Source organism: Podarcis liolepis, assembly GCF_965112155.1.
Source record: "Podarcis liolepis genome assembly, chromosome: 15".
NCBI classification, from domain to species: domain Eukaryota; kingdom Metazoa; phylum Chordata; class Lepidosauria; order Squamata; family Lacertidae; genus Podarcis; species Podarcis liolepis.
The window spans coordinates 38795508-38818205 of record NC_139566.1 but is presented as its reverse complement, the minus strand read 5'-3'; the positions used below and the strand labels follow the sequence as shown (position 1 = coordinate 38818205).

General features: G+C 44.5%; 1 protein-coding gene across 3 annotated transcripts in view; it reads left to right on the top strand.

The window, feature by feature from the left end:
- Positions 1-22698, top strand: part of ADGRD1 (adhesion G protein-coupled receptor D1) — a 283150-nt gene that overhangs the window by 178138 nt on the left and 82314 nt on the right. For all 3 annotated transcript variants that reach the window (XM_083476427.1, XM_083476426.1, XM_083476428.1), the window contains 2 exons: positions 5561-5672; positions 16262-16415. In XM_083476427.1, the coding sequence (XP_083332553.1) occupies positions 5561-5672; positions 16262-16415 (266 nt within the window). The remainder of the gene's footprint in view (positions 1-5560; positions 5673-16261; positions 16416-22698) is intronic.

Genomic DNA, 22698 nt, shown 5'->3' with positions numbered 1-22698 from the left:
AATTCAAAACAGTACAAGTGAACATTAAAGTTATATATGTAAAATGAAATCTTCATCAGTGTCATCATCAAGAGCTGCAAAGGCCTGTTGGACTAAAAAGGTCTTCAAAAGACAGCTCAAAGTCAAAAGCCAAGATGGCTGCCAAAGCTCAGCAGGAAGAATATCTCACAGCATGGGAACAACGTCAAAAATGCCCATCTCCTAGTGGTGGCCAGTTGGGCCATTGCAACATGGGGGCAACTAACAATGGTCCTTTGAAAGATCTCGGTGACAGAGCTGGCGTATAAGGCTTCAGGTTATCCTTAAGGAAGCCTAGACCTGAGCTGTCCAGGGATTTTTTTGGTAACCTGGCACAATAGCATATACATTGTCAGCATGTATGTTTTAGCAGAGGTGCCACCTGCCACCTGCTCCCCATCAGCTGTCTAGCCACTGCATTCTGCACTACCTGGAGCTTCTGGATCAGGCCGAAGGTCAGCCCTGCAGAGACCACATGGCAGCAATCTAGTCTGTCTTGATACTGCTTTCCCTCAATTTCACAGGTCAATTTCATGAATGTTTTCCTGTTTCTCCACAGCTATAGGGCTGGGCAATATATCAAAAAATCTCCCAAAGCCAGTTTGAAGTCCATATTGTGATATCAGTATCATAATTTTTGACCTGGCCATATATTGCAAATCATGGTGTGTGAGTGCGTGTGCTATGCAAAAATCACAATGTGGGGAGAACCATGAAAATAGCCAATGCCTCTACATAGCTCCATCCTTATTTCAGACATTGTGATAGATCAATATATCACAATGTTTGCTGTTGTTGTTTAGTTGTTTAGTCGTGTCCGACTCTTCGTGACCCCATAGACCAGAGCACGCCAGGCATTCCTGTCTTTCACTGCCTCCCGCAGTTTGGTCAAACGCATGTTGCTAGCTTCGAGAACACTGTCCAACCATCTCGTCCTCTGTTGTCCCCTTCCCCTTGTGCCCTCAATCTTTCTCAACATCAGGGTCTTTTCCAGGGAGTCTTCTCTTCTCATGTGGTGGCCAAAGTACAAAGTATTGGAGCCTCAGCTTCAGGATCTGTCCTTCCAGTGAGCACTGGGGGTTGTTTTCCTTAAGAATGGATAGGTTTGATTTTCTTGCTGTCCATGGGAACTTTCAAGAGTCTCCTCCAGCACCATAATGTTTAGATGGTGATATATCATGATGTGGAAATCACCCAGACATTGGGGAGGGGCAGATGTTGTTCAGAGCCTACATTTAGAGAGGGATGGAGGGGCATTGGACATTCACACTATGGATGAATTGATTCCTTCATTCATTCCTTTAATGTTTGGTGGTTTCCTTCTGCTGTGGCTTCTGAATCATAGAATCATAGAATCATAGAGTTGGAAGAGACCACAAGGGCCATCGAGTCCAACCCCCTGCCAAGCAGGAAACACCATCAGAGCACTCCTGACATATGGTTGTCAAGCCTCTGCTTAAAGACCTCCAAAGGAGGAGACTCCACCACACTCCTGGGCAGCAAATTCCACTGTCGAACAGCTCTTACTGTCAGGAAGTTCTTCCTAATGTTTAGGTGGAATCTTCTTTCTTGTAGTTTGGATCCATTGCTCCGTGTCCGCTTCTCTGGAGCAGCAGAAAACAACCTTTCTCCCTCCTCTATGTGACATCCTTTTATATATTTGAACATGGCTATCATATCACCCCTTAACCTTCTCTTCTCCAGGCTAAACATGCCCAGCTCCCTTAGCCGTTCCTCATAAGGCATCGTTTCCAGGCCTTTGACCATTTTGGTTGCCCTCCTCTGGACACGTTCCAGTTTGTCAGTGTCCTTCTTGAATTGTGGTGCAGAATTCTGCTCTTTCTGAATTCTGCAATAACAGATTAAAAACAAAACAAACAAACAAACAAAACCGGAACGTTTACAGGGGGCCTCAGCTTCCAGTTCCTTAAGTTCAGTTGCATATTTCTCCCCTCTCTACATTATCAGCACATGCTTCCACATTAATCAAGTGCTACAGAAGAGCACACTTCCTGCAGTTGTACATATGATTGCATCAAGGGTATATATGACTGCAGATATGAAAGAAAAAAAGTCTGCTCACATTTAACAATAAGAAGAATCCCTCAGTCCTGATTTAAACATTTTTAATACAATAAGTCCATGTGTATAAACCGATATCCAAATGAGATTGCTGATTATAAGATACACATTCAAATGTCAGAAGGGCAGTGAGATTTTCAGACCGTTGAGTAATGGATAATGGTTGATTAGCCTTCCAATCTTGAAGTATGAATTGTATGAGCAGTTGGCTGTAGAGGATTGTGGTAAGAATTCACCTCGACAGCACCTTGTTTGTTACCCAGGTGAGGAACAACCACCTTTTGAATAAACCACAGAACCAAGGAAACCATTTTCAAGTCCAGCTTCCAGATTTAGGAACCCAGCGCTTGTTATAGCTGTTGCAATAGGACAGAGCTCACTCAACTCAACCTGCCAGTGGAGAAAGTCTGCCCCAAGGCACTTCAGAACAAAAGCTTATATAGCAGTTCAAACAAAGAGTCATAAAACATCCTCACATATGTCAGGAAATGTTACAGGTCATGAGAAGTAAAACACCCATGGCTCCATACTTGTATTTTCAAACCCACAATCACCTTGGAGTGGCCCCGATGTGCCCAGATTATTTGACCATTTTAGGTCTTGGATGTCCGATGTTGCCCTGGCAACCTAGCCTTCAACGGGAGGGATAGTGCATCATAAAATCCTCTTCCAGGGTCTCAGATAGCTTCAAGGATAACTGACTTACCCTCTGGTGCTAAAACATCCTACCATTTGTACCACTTTCAGGGGTAGATAAGGAGAGATTGAATACAGCAAAGGAGGGAGAGGCTCGCAAATGCAGAGCACACAAAAATCAAGCCTAATACATTCTGAAAGGTTAAATGCAATTAAATTGAAACATTATTAAAATAATAAAAATATACATCTGGGGTCTCTAATTCTTATATCAGGATGACCCAAAGAACCTCTAGTAATTGCAAAGGCAGCCTGGCTGTTCCCAAATCTCCAAGCTCTCATTTTCAAGCTGTTTCCCTCCCTACTATGGTCAAACACCACATGTAGCAATGCATACAAATGTTGTTGCTGCTGCTGGCATCCATCTGTCTCAAGAGTCAATGGGGTGCAACTCTGGTGGTGAAGCCAAACAGTTGAGTTAGCAGCACAGAAGCGACCTCCTTAAGAAGCAAGACTGGGTGGTCCTGTATGGAGGTTCTGAGCTGTCCAGATGACAAGATCTCCTCTTGACCTCACTGATGCTTCGCAAAGGAAAGCAGAACACCAGCTTGGCTGTGGGAGTTGCCGGAAGGAGGCATACAAGACAACATCCAACTGTCTTAGGGACTCCACCCCAGATTTGTGTAGGATTTACTCCTTAGCCCTTTCTTCTCCTGAAGTTATCCTGCAATGTAGAGGAGGCTTAGGATCAGAGACTTCCTTCTCCTAGGTGGACTACCTTCCCAGGTGGACCAGCCCCATCTGCCCCTCACTTCCCTCTACAGCACGTGCAGAACCCGCCTTCTTGATCATTGGACCCACCCTTGGCCTCGTCCACTCAATCCACCAGAGTCTGTCTTTGCATGCAGGGAAGTCCCTAACTCAGTTGAAACTGTTTCCCAGGGTGTGGCTGCTATTGCACGCTGACAGCTTCCAGGAGCCACAGGTGAGAGCTGAGTGCAGGGTGAGGACCAAAGATGAACAAACTACCCCAGAAGGAACATGGAGTGCCCCACACCAGAGGTCCTGTTGTTGTTTAGTCGTTTAGTTGTGTCTGACTCTTCGTGACCCCATGGACCAGAGCACACCAGGCACTCCTGTCTTCCACCGCCTCCTGCAGTTTGGTCAGACTCATGTTTGTAGCTTCGAGAACACTGTCCAACCATCTCGTCCTCTGTCGTCCCCTTCTCCTTGTGCCCTCAGTCTTTCCCAACATCAGGGTCTTTTCCAGGGAGTCTTCTCTTCTCACGAGGTGGCCAAAGTATTGGAGCCTCAGCTTCAGGATCTGTCCTTCCAGTGAGCACTCAGGGCTGATTTCCTTCAGAATGGATAGGTTTGATCCATCCACCAGAGGTCCTACCCATCCCCATCCATACTCCTCATATATAATGAACATAACAAAAATATAAATATAATAAACATGAACACACACACACACAAAGAAATCTTGGTACAACTACTCATATATAGTTGGTATTTCATTGCTGCTTTTCATGCCGTATTGATTGCTTTTGTTGAATCCAGAGGCAGATTGTGGTAAGGGAACAGATTAGGTGTTGAATTTTTTATTCTACTTTGTTGAACACCTGAAACTGCAACGGTGTCTGTAGGTAGCTACTGTCCACTAAGTGACTTAAAAATTAGTTGGTGCAACGGGAGTTGACATTCTGAGACCTAAGTAGCATTTGCTTTGACATGGTACCATCCCAATTAAAAAATAATTTTGTAGCTAGAGGGGTAGGTCTCATTAGGCTGTGAGAGAGGCATGTCACACTCTGCTGTGGAACTGCTGCAAGGTCAGATCTGTGGAATGTAGCAGATGATTAGGTCCTGCTCTGTCTGATGACAGCAAGCATCCAGTTCTTTCCTTAGAACATTCCCGCAGTTGCCTTCTGGTAGGCTACATATTCAATTTATGTAACATCTATTAATGGACAGTTTTCATGGCTGTCCAGTGCTGCTTTGCCTCCTGAAATTACTGTTGGAGCTTGTCTGTGCACCCAAAGCACCATTGTTTTTTTAAAAAAGCTTTCATTATGTGGGTCAAATTGTGAAAAGATGAAATATAGATCAGTAGTTCTCCATAGTTTCACAAGGAGCTGGCTTAATTTTTAGCCGCATTTGTGTGATACATGATGTTGAGCTGCCTCTGTCATCCTTACTTTTCAACCCACTTCAGGTTATAACCAGCAGTGGCTGGTGACCATTGCTATTGGTAGGTCAGAAAGCAGGGGAATCAACAGTAGGTGGCAGAGCCATCCAATTCTAGTTTTGTCCCCTTCCTCTTCTCCACTTTCTACAAGGGGCAACACAGAGACTAAGGAAGAGGAAGCAGAAATCCCGCTTCACCCTTTGGGCTGGATGTGAGTAGGAAGGCAGGCAGGTGGGGGCTGGCTGAGGGCAGAATGAGACTGGTGGGGCCCATTCTCTGCAATGAACCAGCCTCCACTGCTTATGCTTTAATCTTCTGCCTGTGTTGATAGAATCATGCCATAGCAAATCCATATGGTGGAAGATAGAGATGTCACTCAGATAGCAATCCTATTTGTATATATTCAGGAACAAGTCTGACTTCATTCACTTGGGGATTATTCCCAAGAACATGTGCATACGATTGAAACCATAACGTACTATCCAGTCCTTTGGGTTGATTTCACTGGGAAATCTCATCCGACACGGCTTAATCCTGAAAGACGGGTAAATTTAGGAAACAAATTCCTTTCAGTTGCATTGTTAACAAGCCATTTCATCTCAGATTACTAATCGACTCCTTCCCTTCCCACAGCTCTGTCAGCACCATATGTAACCAACGCTACCACATCCACGCCAACCTGTCATTTGCCATCTTAGTGGCTCAGATCCTACTGCTTATAAGCTTCCAATTCAATCCTGGGACGGTAAGTTTACAATGGGTGGGAATTGGCAAGCAAACGTGTTTCTTATAAAACCTATATATACAATTAAGTTTGCAATTACGTTGTCATTATGTTATTTTGCCCCATTCATTTCAGTGCAAAGGGAATGCAAATCAAGTGGTGGGGAATGTAGTCAGTAAAGTATCGTTTGTGGACTGAAAGCAACAGCGACAGTGAATACTGATTGTATTGTATTGTATACTGGGTTGATTTCCATTCTGGACCTGAGGTGAATAAAGCAAACATTGGCCGTTTCCACTCCCATTTCTGTTTCCCATAGAACTATCTGACATCCCTAAACACAGCCAATATTTAAAAGATAGCAACTGTACATTTTTAAAAGCTGATTTGCCACAGTGGCTACCACAGCAACGAGGATGTGGCACCATAGTACTTCTGCCATTTCAAAAAAGAGTTTTGTCCCCCTTCCCCCCATTTCACATTAGTTCTACAGTCATCATGACAAATAGAACATGACAGGTGTGTGCACTTCCATTCTGGGCAGCATGTATCAGACAATAAAGTCATGCGTTAATCACAAGTAGGCCGTGGGCTGCTGCTTAAGTCAGTAATTAATACTATTAATAATCATAATCATGGGGCTTCATATGAGAATCTCACAGCATTTGATGGGACCTGGATCTCTTCATCCAAATATAGCCGGCAGAAAAATAGACATGTCAGACAGGAAATATAGTCCCAAGGAGCTTTTCATGAGACAGTTCCATATGAAGTCTCAGCCTTGTCCCCCATTCTGCTCCTGCAGGAAGCAGTGATGGCCACCAACACGGATGGCTTTAAAAGAAGATTAGACAAATTCATGGAGGAGAAGGTCATCAAGGGCTGCTAGCCATGATGGCTACGCTCTACCTCCATTGATGGAGGTTGTTCATGCTTCTGAATCCCAGTGTCAGGCTTGAGAAATTCTCTCTCTCCCCACCCCCCACTGGCATCAAGAGGCAGGGAGGAAACAAGAAAGTTCTTATGCATGATTTATTCAGCCATCAGAGTAAAGATAAAGGATTCTGGTCATTCCCCATAATGGAGTTGCTCGCACTGAACTCCTTCCCCTTCCCCTTCTAGCAACAGCATTTGCTTCTACGGCATCTGACTGTGGACAATTGTCTTTGCACTCTTTGCTCTTGCACCCTTAACAAACACCATGTTTGGGGAGAAAGGGGGCTGGTTATGCTGTCCAATGATGTGTCAGCTATAATAATAATAATAATTTATTATTTGTACCCCGCCCATCTGGCTGGGTTTCCCCAGCTACTCTGGGTGGCTTCCAACAAAGATTAAGAATGCATTAAAATGTCACACATTAAAAACTTCCCTGAACAGGGCTCCCTTCAGATGTCTTCTAAATATCAGGCAGTTGTTTATCTCTTTGACATCTGGTAGGAGGGCGTTTCACAGGGCAAGCGCCACTACCGAGAAGACCCTCTGCCTGGTTCCCTGTAACTTGGCTTCTTGGAGTGAGGGAACCGCCAGAAGGCCCTCGGCGCTGGACCTCAGCTAGCTGCTCTGCCTCCCCTTCTCCTTCTCCTAACAACAGATAACTCTGCTGTTCTCCTGTCTCAGAGCTGCTCTCTTGCTCAAGGCCCAGCTGTAATTCGAGACTGTCTCTCTCCTCTCTGGAAGCTACAGGAGAAGGAGGTGGTGGTGATTTCCACCATTCCTGCTCCTCCCCCTCATCCTCTTCAGTCCAGTCCCTGACACCCAGTTGCTCTTGTGCATAGTGTTACAATGTAGAAGCAATGCGGCCGCGAGCTGGTAGCTTGAAAGCAAAACATAATGGGAATGTTGGGACTGTTCCGTGGGAAACAGAGGGACAGTCAATTCACAGTGCAGAGGGCACCGGAATTAGCTCAGAGTGTAATATGAGCTGTACAGGAAGTACAGGAGGAGTTTGTCTCTCGGCTGCTGGAGCTTGAAGAGAGCAGTCATGATTTTTGTAACGCTGCAAAGACAGAAATAAAGGCATGTAAATACGTTTCTGTCTATCTCTTTCCCCTGCCGGGGGGGGGGCAGGAAAGGGGGGGGTGTTCTTCTCATGCCGAGAAGGATCGCCTATCGCAACCTAGCCTGTATCCTGCCGGGGAATGCAGACAGGGAGGTCAACAGGAGATCAAGCCGGGTGCCTGGAGAGTGGCCAGTTTCTCCTGATAAAGGCTTGATTCCCAACACATAGATCCTGCTTGTGGGTTTTGCACAGGCATTTGGTTAGCTACTGTGAGAACAGGATGCTGGACAAGATGTGTCATTGGCCTGATAGAGCAGGTTCTTTTTATGTTCTTATGTGGGGCAGGATCTTGAGAATGGTGCAAGAGAGAGGTCAAGGGCAAGACAAAGGTGAAGGAAGGCGCAGGTGCACACAATCCTGGATAGTTCTGAAGGCAAGAAAGATGGCCGGGTCCAGGTTCTGCTGGATGTTCAGACCCCAGAGATGTCTTTCCATTTGCTGCATAGGGTCTGCTACAAGCTAGAAGTGTATGCAGGTGTGCAAAATGAGAAACATTCCCTTCTCTCCCTCTCCCACGTTGCAATTGGGCGGAGATCCTAAGCAACATCTCTGCAGGAGGCAGATAAGGGCACTGTATTTTTCACTCTATAAGACGCACCAGACCACAAGACGCACCTAGTTTTTGGAGGAGGAAAACAAGAAAAAAAATATTCTGAATCTCAGAAGCCAGAACAGCAAGAGGGATCGCTGCGCAGTGAAAGCAGCAATCCCTCTTGCTGTTCTGGCTTCTGGGATAGCTGCGCAGCCTGCATTTGCTTACTTTTTAGGAGGGGAAAAGTGAGTCTTATAGAGCAAAAATTACGGTATATTGTGTGGTGGTAAACGCGAGAAAACAGAAGGATTTACTTTTTAGAAGGGCAATCAAAACTTGGAGAGAGTGAAGCTGAGCAGAGAAAGATAGAACCAGAAAATACAAAAAAACAACAACCAAAAAACAAGGCAAGGCAAGGGAATATACAATGAAACCATCTTCAATAAATCAGCAAGACACTGTGTATAACTCCAGAGGCGTAATTGAAGCTGGAGGAAAATAACATGAGTGTAGGGAGCAAGATCTGATTTGAATGAGCGGGGGAGAATTTCTTATTGTCATGGTTGCTGTCTTCATTTCTGTGTACACACACACATACACACACACACAGTGTAAACACCATTCCAGTTGAAAAGTGTTGAGTTTTGAAAGGTGGCAACTGTGTCTGGGTGGAGGGAGGAGAGACTTGATATAGTCGTAAAATTATGCATAGTGTGGAGCAAACAAATAGAGAGAAGGTTTTCTCATGCTCTCCAAACTCTAGAAATCTGGGTCACCCAAAGCACTGATGGGCAGTAGATTTAGAGAACCCTAGAGCCAGAATTGGGACTAGGGGTGAAATTTCATTCTGTTCACATGTAAAGGCGAATCTACCAAATGACCGTTTCCCCCCAAACAATAAGCAGGTTGGTGATTCAAGTTGCTTCACAAGCTGGTGCTGCAGAAAAGAAAAGAAAAATCCCCCAAAAGAAGAACAAAACATTTGCTTCTGCCTTGGCCAGAGGGTCTCTGCGCTTGCCCTTCGAGGGTGCCAGGAAGCAGATAGGCTTCACATAGCAGAAACAGATTCCAAATGGATTTTGAAAATAGGAAGGCGGTGTGTGGAGACAACAACCAGTTCTCACACCTTGCTGTTCACAAAACATGTTCAAAAGGTTTTGTAGATGAGCAAAGAAAACTGAGAGTTTGTTAGGGAAGTGACCAGCTGGCAGTAAAAACACACACCACACATTGGTGGCAGAAACCAGCATCGCTTTCCAGTTCTGCAGCCTGTATATTGGATTGTTGCTAGCACTCCACTCCTCTAACACAGCTTCAAACCTGTTGTGCTTTTGCAGTAAAGCAAAAAGCAAAACCAAATAACCTTCATCTCGCTCTCTCAAATTGCAACTCCCACTGAGATCTCTGTGTAGCCAGCATTGGAAGCCCGATTCGTCAAGTTTTCACTCATGATTTGAAACCGCAGTTCCAGTACAGAAGAAGTGGGTTCACATGGCTACCGCCCACAGGGGATGGTGCTGTTTTACTCCTTGTTTCTAGGGAATTCAGCGCAGGCTTTGTAGAGTAAGGGTAATTCTGCACATATTGCCAAATGCTTCCCTTGCTTGAAAATATAAATCTTGGTGGCAAGGAATTAATATGCCAGAAGTTCTTCTTTGGCTTGGATTTTAACTCAAGTTGAAGAATTAAAATGCTTCATTTCTGTTACCTTCCCACATCTCACCAAGACTCATACTTTCCTCCTTGCAGTCTTTCTCCCTCACCTTCCAAACCCTAGGGGTGAAACTGTAAATCTAGCAACCCCAGTGCTGGGAAACATAGAAACTGGGGCGGGGGGGAGGTACATAGCTGGGTGGGTGGGAGAGGCTTGGAATGCTCACCATTCATTGGGTGGTTGGAGGAGGGAGAAGACCCCACTGTGCCCTCACTGAAGTCATCAGGGGTTCTACAGAGGCAGATTTGGTCCAGAACTGGGCTCAAATTTAGGAATTGGGGGTGGGAATTCAATTCACTTCACATTTAAAGGCAAACCTACCTAATTCACACTTCCAGTTCCAATATATGAACCAACACAGAGTCATCCTTTGAGATTTGCTCTCCTCTGAATTTTGTAATGCACTTTCCCAACCAAATGATGTATTCAAAAATGCATATATTAGGGTAAAGTGTGCTTGCTTTCCTTTTGGATTTCTGCTTGGAGGAACTGGTGGGAGTCTGGGCTCCAAACTCTTAGAAATGCAGCCATTGTTTTTTTTTTGTTTTTTTAAAGCCTAATTTCAACAAGGGCTTCAGCCTTGCCTGAAGGGTTTTCCTCCAACTTTTCTGCTGGGTCTGACATGCAGTGCTTGCGACCAGTGTTAGAAACTGAGATATGAAAGCTAGGTGCTAAATGGCACCTTAAACCTAGGTTATGGGCGCAACAACGGAATGTCTAGGCACGCTTTTTAATAACCAGAATACAAAGCTGAAAATGAATGAACTGCAGCTAAACTATTATGTTCCTTTTTGACGTGGTCTAGTCTTTTCCCTACCCACCCCCCTAATTATCTGAAGAGGGTCTCTTCTCCAGTCTTCAGAGAGTAACTGGAAGTGGGGAGGCAGAAAAAGGTCCTCCTTTCCTTCCACTCTGCAGTTTTAATCTGAACTCTTAGGCGCAGTACTGCGCCCAGAGCTCCGAAACTGCTCGCACTAATGAAATTCCCTGTCGCAAAATGCGCCTAGAACGATGGGAGTTTTGAACACCGCTTGCAACAGGCAGAGTTGACTGCTCTATTGGTCAGGCAAGACCAGAAAATCACATTCTTTCTTGAATTTCATATTAATACCAGACTTGGCCAATTCCTCGTTTTTCTGAGCCTATAGACTGACTCCAGGCAATGGAAGCTGGTCCATTAAGGAAAATGGGGCACTGAGACACCAACCTTGGTCTACTCTTGGCCAACCCCCACCTGCTTACCTTCTCAGGTACAACCAGTCCAGGGTGAGGGATCATGCAGCCTGCCATCTTCCTAATCCTTAGTCTCTCACTGTTTCTCCTTCTAAAACTCAGCAGGCAGCAGCAGCAGGACAAAACGAGAATTAGTTGGCTCCGCTTGTCATTTGCTCTGCATCTGCCATGTGGTGGACTTTCTGCTTTCAGCCCTACCAGTCTTAATGGACGTCAGCCTCCAAAGTTGAGGAGACCCCCCCCCCCAGCAAAGTGCCTGCTGGTAAGCCCCTTTCATGTTGAGTTCTGGTGACCCCACCTTGCGGCATCAGGGAACTCTAGCAAAAGTGCTCTGATCAGTGTTATAAGCTGCCATTTTGATTTCCAACTCTTCTCCTGACTTGAGGACATTTTCCTCAAAAAAATCAGTGGGGCTGCAAGGGTCTCTCTCAGATCCGGTCGTTTGGTGCTGACCACTGCACCATTCTTTTTTAAAGGGAAAGGACCGAGGATGGACAGATCAGCCTATTTTTGTCCTGTGTCATTATGACGTGCTCCCAGAGGTCCATTCGCTTTTGGGTGGATTGAAAAACCGCACAAAACATTGCAATTAAATTATACTCATGTTATGTGCATTTTGTATACATATTCTGCTAAAACACACATCTTTGTACTTTCACATAAAATACGCATTTTTGAATGTCTTCTCCCAATAAAATATACATTTCTGTGGAACTGCGTAGCAAAATTCAGAGGATTGTGCCATCTGATTGATAGATGCTTTCCAATCCACACAAGAGAATTAGGCCCGTTCACTGTAAAATGTGTATTAAACAAATTTCTTCTCTGTGCTCACCAAGGGCAAGCATCAAGGGTGAGCTTGCAGGGGCCCGGAGCCCCTTCAGCTGCCTGTGGGTGCTGCATTCTGACCACAGGCCTGATTGTCACAGGTGTTGAGTGGCAGGTTCACACTGTCTGAGGTACTTCCACCCCCAGGGACTTCCTGGTTCAATTCTGAACACCTTTACAAAAATTCCTGCCTGTGGAGACCTTGTAGATCTCAGAGAAGGTGCTGAATGCATTCTGCTTTCTGTAAAATGGAATAACTCTTCTCTCCACCCCTGCCTGCATTTTAAAGTAATTGAGGTCAAGGAGAATTGTACCCTGTGTTTTATTTGAGGAACAGGGAGGTGTTGATGGTGACATCATCTTGCTGAAGAATAAGATTTGTTATTCTTTTGTTTTCCCTTTTGATGAATTCAAAACAAAACTACACACAAAGGGAGAAAACCTCTGGCTTTCATGGATTATAATAACATGAATCATTTTTCTGAGGAAAATGCATTCTTTTGTCTTTTGCCCCAGCAAAGCAAAACAACCATTCTCAATGCAGTGGGGAAGCTGTGTCTGCAACCCATTTGAACAGAAAGCCAGGCAAGGTGGACTGCAGAGAAATCCTTGATTCAATCCCACCACAATGGTCTCTTGAAGGAAGAGCTCCAGCAGTCACTCGGAAACAAGTTACAGTCAGAAAACCCACTCGAGAAGGGAATGCAATGAGCACAAGAGGGAAACAAACACACCACACATGCCTACATGAGGAGGGCGTAGGAGTACACAACCCACTTTTTAAGCTTGGCTGTTTTGACCAAGCTGGACCGGCATGCAGGAAAAGGGGAGCTTGGGCAGAAAAGCTGTAATGATCTCTTTGAGGTGGAATTATAATATCATAGAACTGCACAGCTGGAAGGGAGCCGGAGGGTCATCTAATCCAACTCTCCACAATGTAGGAATCACAGCTTAAGAATCCCTGACAGATGGCCATCCAAACTTTTGTTGTTGTCGTTGTTTAGTTGTGTCTGACTCTTTGTGACCCCATGGACCAGAGCACATCAGGCACTTCTGTCTTCCACTGCCTCCCGCAGTTTGGTCAAACTCATGTTAGTAGCTTCGAGAACACTGTCCAACCATCTCATCCTCTGTCTTCCCCTTCTCCTTGTGCCCTCAATCTTTCCCAGCATCTGGGTCTTTTCCAGGGAGTCTTCTCTTCTCAGGAGGTGGCCAAAGTATTGGAGCCTCAGCTTCACAATCTGTCCTTCCAGTGAGCACTCAGGGCTGATTTCCTTAAGAATGGAGAGGTTTGATCTTCTTGCAGTCCATGGGACTCTCAAGAGTCTCCTCCAGCATCATAATTCAAAAGCATCAGTTCTTCAGCAATCTGCCTTCTCTATGGTCCAGCTCTCACTTCCCTACATCACTACTGGGAAAACCATAGCTTTAACTATACGGACCTTTGACGGCAAGGTGATGTCTCTGTTTAAGAACCTCCAACGAAGGAGCGGTTTCTTTAGGAGTGGCCACACTGTCACCTTTTTCAAAGCAGCTGGAATCTCCTGCACTGTGCCAACCTTTCAGGAAGAGCCTTATGGTATCTGGGAGACCAAACTGACCTCAACCATCAGACCAGAGAGGGAACACCTCTGTGTGTATGGGGGGGTTCCTGCTGCCTCCCTGCATGAAAGAAATACACAGTTCTAAGTACCAGAGGCCCTGGGACTACAGAGGTAAGCAAGTTTAGCACCATCCAGCAGCCCAAGGAACAAGAGTCTCTAGCTACTATTCAACCAAGAACACCAGCAACAGCAGATGAATCATTCCTGAAGCTGGATATAAATTCCTGAAGTTCACTCTTTTCTTCTGACCTTGAAGAACAGATCTTCCTTCTCCTTCTCTTCCTCTTCTCTCTTTCCTTTGTGTATCTTTTCCTTTTCATTTATAAATGTGATGGCAGGACCTCTCTTTCTCATTCGCTCATTTCTCACTCACTCATGCTCTCCCTTTTATTGATGTGAGACACTTTGAGATACAATTGCCAGGAAAGTGGGACAAAAATATTGAAATGAAACCAATGCAGAGAAAGGCTCTTAGGATGTTTCTGAACGAACACTTTCTTTTTCCTCCATCAATATATCCATTTTGGACTGATGTGTATGTTTGCCCATTTGTCCAGTCTGGGATAACTAATACAGTTCAAATTAGGATCTGTCCACCACCTCAAATAAACACTTCATGAAGTTCTGTTGAATGCTTCAAATGCTTATTTTTATCTGCATCCACAACGATCCACTACTCTGAAGATTTCTGTCTCATTGTGGAAAGGACTCTGGCGGTATGTTGCAGCCAAAGGAGATAGCCACTCAGTTGCTTAGGCAACTTTGGGATCCTTGCCTAAGTCCCAGTCTTGCAGAAAGAGAGGAAGCATTCCAGTGTTGTCTAGGTAACAAGGCAACGCTCGCCCTCTTCCAGGGAGCGAGCGTCTGCAAAGGGGCAAGTATTGCCCACTTTCCCAGGCAACTCAGGGTTGCATACCTAGGTTCTGGCACTTCTGGAGCATTATGGGAAGTGAGAACAAGAATTCCAGTGTTGCCTAGAAAACTGGAATCTGTTGTAAGAGAGAAAGAGCTGTTTAGTTGCTCAGGCAACATCGGGACATTTGTCTAGCTTCCTGTGCTAAGTTGAAAGGATGTATTCGAGAGTGGGAAGAAAAAGATGCACCACTGTGGTCCTTAGGCAATGCTGGGATGCTCCCCAGTTCAGTGAGGAACCTTTCCCCAGTTTCGTAAGACCTTCCACAGAGCACCTACAAAGGGGTACATATACACAGCATTTAGGGAGAAACAAATTTTATTTTGTTTCCATTTTAATGGCAAACTACCTAATTCATTCAGCTTGAACCAGTGTGTGAACCAAAATACATCTAATCCTCAAAATCCACACTTCTCTGAATTTTGCAACGCCAAATCAAACAGTACTGTATACAAAAATGCATACACCAGGGAAAATTGCTTCCAAAAATGTGTATTTTAGTTAAAAATACATTAAAAAAATACATTTCTCTTAGGAGATATTCACAAATGGAAACTGTTGTGGAAATGTGGAGAACTGAATTTAAAATGAGGGGAAATGAGAATTGGGGGGGGGGGGATGAGAATTGACAGATTCATCCATAGCTCAGTGGCACAACATCTGCTTTGCATGCAGAAAGTCCCTGGTTCAGTCCCTGCCATCTCCAACTAGGGCTGGGACAGACCGCTCTCTGAAAGCCTGGAGAGCTGCTGCCAGCCAGTGTAGGCAGTCCTGAGCTAGATAGACGTATTGTCTGATGGTATATGGCAGCTTCATATCCACCCCTGTTACCTTTGCAGCCTCCAAGAGGCTGCTCTTTAACCTCAGCCTTAGTTTATACCTAAGAGCAGTAATAAACTTTCCGGACAGGATACAGTCCTTAAGCAAGATAGTATGAGCTTCAGTCTTTGCACCTATAATATGAGGATGAAAACATGGGAGCTGGAGGAATTGCTGAGAAAATGTATGTGACACAGTTCGGGCATTTGGTATGTGTATTGTAATAAATACTATTGGAAATTATGCATTGGATGGTTTTGTGGGATCACTATTCCCAATAAAACCAACATGCTTAAGTCTAATTAATGGATGAAAGGGTTAACACCATAAAGTAAGCTGTCCTGTCAGGCTTAGCTGTGTCACTTCCCTTATTTTGGGAGGAAATAGGTAATCCAGCCTATTATTCCCACCCCAGTCTTTTTGAGAAGCTCATCATGTGAAAATGTTTGAGCTGATTGCTTCAGCTCAACCATATGGCTCTCTCCAGCCACTCTTGAGTCCCTATATAAATAACCTAGGAAATTTTAGTACTTTGTAACTAAGTTTTACTGCCCCTGCGACTTTTCTGAAGCACATGTACCTGACTTTTGAAGAGTTTTTAAGTAATTCATTTTTCAACTTACCACATGTGTGTTCTTTTCCTCTGCTGGGGGAAGAAGGAAATTTTGAATCTCATTCGGATGGGCATTCGGATGGACAGTTCGTATTTTCATGTTTTACTTCGTTGCATAGCTTGTAACCTTAAATCTCTGTGGGGTTCTCTCACCAAAAAATACGTGCCCCAAATTTGGATCTTGGCATTCAGGAATTCTCCTTCCTATATAGTTTTCTTTTTGGCTTTTTGCACCAACAGTTTTGACATTTCTGTGCATTTTGATATTTATATGCTTGCTTCCACTTTTTAGGTGCCCTGCAAAATCCTCGCCGTTCTCCTCCATTTCTTCTTCTTGAGTGCTTTTGCATGGATGCTAGTGGAAGGATTTCATCTCTACAGTATGGTGATCAAAGTGTTTGGATCTGAAGAAAGCAAGCATTTATACTACTACGGAATTGGATGGGGTAAGCAATTATTTATTTATTTTGGCAGGCTTCCTATAGGCATCTCCTTTGATCACTGTTGAGAACAGGGTAGACCTTTGCCCTGGCCCAGCAGGGCTCTTTCTGTTTATATTTTTTCTCCTTCCTTTAAACTAAAATGGGTGAAAAGGGGTCTTTCTAAAGAGTTGGCATTCAAAATGCACACAAATGCAGAGAGAAGGTGGAACTTCTCAACACTTACTTTGCCTCTGTCTTCACCCAAAAGAACAGCAGCACCCAAACTAGTGATAACAGAATACAGTAATATCTCCGTGAACATCCGCCTCGTCTAGCGTCCGTTCCGGCGAACATCCACAGCAAACCCGGAAGTACCAGAACAGGTTACTTCCGGGTTTGCCAGTTGTGCATGCGTAGAAACACAAACCGCTCCACGCGTGTACGCAGACGCGGCGCTTTGCCCTGAATCCTTTTTGGCTAGCAGCCAGGGCTCCGGAATGGATCCCAGTCATAATACAAGGTACCACTGTAAGTGATGCAAGGAGGGAGCTGCAGCCCAAGATAGAAGAAGAGGAGGAGTTTGGATTTGATATCCCGCTTTATCACTACCCAAAGGAGTCTCAAAGCGGCTAACATTCTCCTTTCCCTTCCTCCCCCACAACAAACACTCTGTGAGGTGAGTGAGGCTGAGAGACTTCAGAGAAGTGTGACTAGCCCAAGGTCACCCAGCAGCTGCATGTGGAGGAGCGGAGACACGAACCCGGTTCCCCAGATTACGAGTCTACTGCTCTTAACCACTACACCACACTGGTTCTCAGTGAACACTTCTCAAAATGAATTCAAATTTCCAGGGCCTGGTGATCTGCATCCAAGGGTATTAAAGGAGCTTGTGGATGTAATCTTAGAGCAAACTGAGCAAAACTGTATGCAGCTTGGAGCAGAAACATACAGGTATCATTTGCGGACTAAAAACAAAAACAATTGTAGAGGATACTAATTCACTTGATTCATTTGTGTCCCAAAGAATGGATGAATAAGCAGACACCAGCAATTTCTGCTCCTGTTTCTGTTAGAATTCTCTGACATCCCTTCTTCTCCCCATCATTATTATTATTTTTAAAAGCCGCCCCCCCCCTTGACACTGAACCTCATTTGCATCCATTCCTTCCCCTCCGCAAGACAAAGGCTGCCTCGGTGGCATTGTTCTGGGGAGGTAAGAATTATGCTTGTCAAAGCTTCCCAATCTGGAAAAGAAAAGAAGTGGGAGTAACACTCTAGGAACAAAAACATGAATGATCAAAGGCAAATTATCAGTGTAATTGTGGATCGTTTAGAAAATATTTTAAAACATGCATTATCTCTTAAGCACACACACATACATTTAGGAGCTGAATCAAGAACCAATTACAGCAATTATGTAGCTATATCATCATTGTGATTGGAATAATTAATAGCTAGGCTGTGGTCTGGGGAAGCGACAGGTGAGTGACATCCGTTTATATGTTTATTAATGGTTGCTTATGTTTTCTGGTCATCCTTGCTGCCTGTTCTTTTCCACCTCTCCTTCTGATGCCTTTATTTCTAATTCCAAAGTCTTATCTTCCTTGTTTTTATTTGGGCCACTTTAGACCACTGGATCACATAGCCGTGCTATTTTATAAGGCAAAACATTATAACACGCACACACACCACTCTCTCTCTTTCTCTCTCTGAGTGAATGCTCTATATTTCTGCACCCACCTATCATGTACAGATTGTTAAGCATGCTATGTTCAGAAGGCGCATCAGCTTGTTGTCAAAGAGAAAATTCAAATGCCAGCTGCAGATCCTTTTGCAATTCTCATCAAGGAAATTCTCTCCATATTGTGGAGTTCTGAATTTCCTGGGTTTCTCATCTCTCACTTTTTAAAATTGAAGCATTACAGTAGAAATTGTTGTTTAGTCATTTAGTCGTGTCCGACTCTTCGTGACCCCATGGACCAGAGCACGCCAGGCACTCCTGTCTTCCACTGCCTCCCGCAGTTTGCTCAAACTCATGCTGGTAGCTTCGAGAACACTGTCCAACCATCTCGTCCTCTGTCATCCCCCTCTCCTTGTGCCCTCCATCTTTCCCAACACCAGGGTCTTTTCCAGGGAGTCTTCTCTTCTCATGAGGTGGCCAAAGTATTGGAGCCTCAGCTTCAGGATCTGTCCTTCCAGTGAGCACTCAGGGCTGATTTCCATAAGAATGGATAGGTTTGATCTTCTTGCAGTCCATGGGACTCTCAAGAGTCTCCTCCAGCACCACAATTCAAAAGCATCAATTCTTTGGTGTACATTGGGAATAGGGATGAGCAAATCACTCTGTTTCAGGTCCACTTCAGTTTTACACGTGTTCTCTGATAGTCCTGGTTTGCATCCAATGTAGCGCTAACTTAGTCATTTACTGCTATACAGTGGTACCTCGCAAGACGAATGCCTCGCAAGGCAAAAAACTCGCTAGACGAAAGGTTTTTCCGTTTTCGATTTGCCTTGCAAGATGAATTTCCCTATGGGCTTGCTTCGCAAGACGAAAACGTCTCGCGACTTTGTTTCCTTTGTCTAAAAACAAATACATGTTTTGTTTATAAAGTTAATTTATTTTCCCTTCAATTTTTGAACTGCTCTTTACAGTATGTGTGACTTTAAAGAGCAGTTAATAAACTGTTGTTGTACCAAATTTGGCTTTGTTTGGACTTTTTTTGACCATAGGAACGCATTAATTGATTTTCAATGCATTCCTATGGGATTTCGTGATTCGCAAGACGAAAAATTCGCTAGACGACAAAACTTGCGGAACGAATTAATTTCGTCTTGCGGGGCACCACTGTACTTGTGTTTTCCCTTGCACAACAGTGTTCTGCCAGTGCAACAAGTACATTGCCAAAGAGTCTTGTGTGATGGATTGCACAATATGAACTAGCAGTTGCACAACAAGCAACCAGTAACACAGTTGTTGTGTTGGATTATTTTGCTGTGCGCAGTTTAAAATCTGTCATCTGCTGGCACAAGGGATTTTGCATTAGTGGATAGAGAATGTTGGATCTGCCCCTTGTTCTCTTCCATTTCTGCATTAACCAGCACATTTTGTTTTCTTTAAAAAAAGCACCACACACATGGAAACCTGCTTTTAAATTCCTGTTAATAGAACCATTTCTTCTCAGAATATGAAATTCTAAATGTATTAGCTCTCAAAACACACATTGCTAAACACATCTTCTCAACACATAGGCAGATATGTTTTGATCATTAAAAACAGCAACCTGAGAAGATTGTAGCTTCATAAACTGGTGCTTGCATTTCCCATTTTTCTTTCCCCTCCTTTTCCTTTTGTGTCATGTCCTTTGGACTGTAAATCCAGAGAGCAGGGACTGTCTTCAGAGCATTGTAAATTGCACCAGAAACCCTTTTGGAGCTAAAACAAGGGTGAGGAAACTTGGGCCAGGGGGCGGGGAATTGAATGTGGCTCCCCAGACCTTCTGATTTGCTCTTATAACACTCCCTTGGTCATGCTCCTACCCCAGGCTACGCCTCTCACCTGCTTTTCTCCATGCCACCCTCAGGTGGATTAACTAGCAAAGAAAAAAAAAAAGGCTAGTGCCTGTTTTAAAACCAGAGGGCTTACACACAGAGAGCCTCAGTAGGAGTGTTTAAATCCCTTCATTATTAATGAAGCATAGGAATAGGATATTAAACCTTCATTCATTATGTTCCAGCTGCTTGAGGCAGCTGGCTCCCTTTCTACCTTCATGCAATGAAACAGAGCACACTCTGAAGTAAGTTTAAAAATGATTTACTTACTTAATCTGAGGTCGCAGTCATGCATTATCCTTGTTGCGACACTAAGAAATACAGGTAAATGTTGTTGTTGTTGTTGTTGTTTAGTTGTTTAGTTTTGTCCGACTCTTCATGACCCCATGGACCAGAGCACGCCAGGCACTCCTGTCTTCCACTGCCTCCCGCAGTTTGGTCAATCTCATGCTGGTAGCTTCGAGAACACTGTCCAACCATCTCATCCTCTGTCATCCCCTTCTCCTTGTGCCCTCAACCTTTCCCAACATCAGGGTCTTTTCCAGGGAGTCTTCTCTTCTCATGAGGTGGCCAAAGTACTGGAGCCTCAGCTTCAGGATCTGTCCTTCCAGTGAGCACTCAGGGCTGATTTCCTTCAGAATGGATAGGTTTGATCTTTTTGTAGTCAATGGGACTCTCAAGAGTCTCCTCCAGCACCATAATTCAAAAACATCCATTCTTCGGCAATCAGCCTTCTTTATGGTCCAGCTCTCACTTCCATACATCACTACTGGGAAAACCATAGCTTTTACTATATGGACCTTTGTCAGCAAGGTGATGCATTGGCTTTTTAGGATGCTGTCTAGGTTTGTCATCACTTTTCTCCCAAGAAGCAGGCGACTTTTAATTTCGTGACTGCTGTCACCATCTGCAGTGATCATGGGGCCCAAGAAAGTAAAACCTCTCACTGCCTCCATTTCTTCCCCTTCTCTTTGCCAGGAGGTGATGGGAGCAGTAGCCATGATCTTCGTTTTTTTTATGTTGAGCTTCAGACCATATTTTGCTGTCTCCTCTTTCACCCTCATTAAGAGGTTCTTTAATTTCTGCTCACTTTCTGCCATCAGAGTTGTGTTATTGGGTAGAAAAACATAACAAAGGCAGCCTCAGGTAAGGTGCTAAGTGGAGGAACGGCTGCCTCTGTTGCTTGCCCCCCCCCCCCAGAAATGGAAGGAAGGAAGGAAACCTTAATCCCTGTTAGCATTTTTTGTCTTTTGCTGCTGCATCACACTGTTGACTCATCTGAAGCTTGTAGTTACAGATAGGTAGCCGTGTTGGTCTGCCATAGTCAAAATAAAAAAATTCCTTAAAGACCAACTAAGTTAGTTCTTGGTATGAGCTTTCGTGTGCATGCACACTTCTTCAGATACACTGAAACAGAAGTTGCCAGATCCTTCTATATAGTGAGAAGGTGGGGAGGGGTATTACTCAGAAGGGTGGTGGGAATGGGAGATTGGCAGTCTACTAAGCTTGTAGTCTACTTAAGCTTGTAGTCTACTAAGACCCCTAGATCCTTTTTGCATGTACTACTGGCAAGCCAGTTGATTGATGGAGGGGTGTGTGTGTGTGTGTGTGTGCACGCGCACACATCTGTGTAGAAAAAAACCAGACTGGAATGTAACCTGCTGTAGAAAGGTAAGAGTCACATTCATTGCCCCTCCCACTTTTGCCTCTGGTCTCACTCACATTGGCATGTGGCTCCCCTGAAGGTTCCCCATAAGAGAATGAAGACCTGGGGTTGTAAAAGTTTTCCCACCCCTGGGCTGACTCTTTTGAGCAAGCAAATAACATGGGGAAAACCCCATAGAACATTGTTACGAGATAGAAGCAATGCGGCCGCGAGCAGCTGCTAGCATGAAAGCAAAACATAATGGGAATGTTGGGACTGTTCCGTGGGAACAGAGGGACAGTCTATTCACAGTGCAAAGCACAGGAATTAGCTCAGAGTGTAATTTGAGCTGTACAGGAAGTACAGGAGGTGGAGTTTGTCTCTCTGCTGTTGGAGTTTGAAGAGAGCAGACGTGTTTCTCTGTAACGCTGCAAAGACAGAAATAAAGGCATGTAAATACATTTCTGTCTATCTCTTTCCCCTGCCTGGGGGCAGGGAAGAGTGGTGTGTTCTTCTCACGTTTGAGGAGGATCGCCGATCGTGACCTAGCCTGTATCCTGCTCGGGAATGCAGACAGGGAGGTCAACAGGAGATCAAGCCGGGTGCCTGGAGAGTGGTCAGTTTCTCCTGATTTAGGCAAGATTTCCTGACAAACATATGTGCTCAGAGGTGTGTAAGATGACCTGCTGATTTGCTACTGGGCTGAGTTCAGGGTGCTACGATTAGTAAACACAGCCTTTAACAACTTGGGACCAGTTCACCAACGATATTGTATTGCCCCACATTTGCCCACTTTTGACTGCCTTGTTTAATGTGGCAGCACAAACACTTTGGAACTCCCTACCTATTGATATCAGGCAGGTGCTTTCACTTTTGGCACCTGCTGAAGGCATTCACATTTAGATCAGCTTTCCTAGATGTTTAGAAAGTTTGTAGGAGTTTAAACTTGTTCTAGTCTAAGTTACTACAGTCTTAGCCTACTGTATGTCTTAAATCATGGTTGTAAATTTTTAAAATTTTAAAATAAAATTGATCTGTCACGGGAATTGGGGTTGCTTGTGTGTAAACCTCTAGCTGTTCCAAACTGCTTAGGGGCGGTTGTGTCTTTCCCTG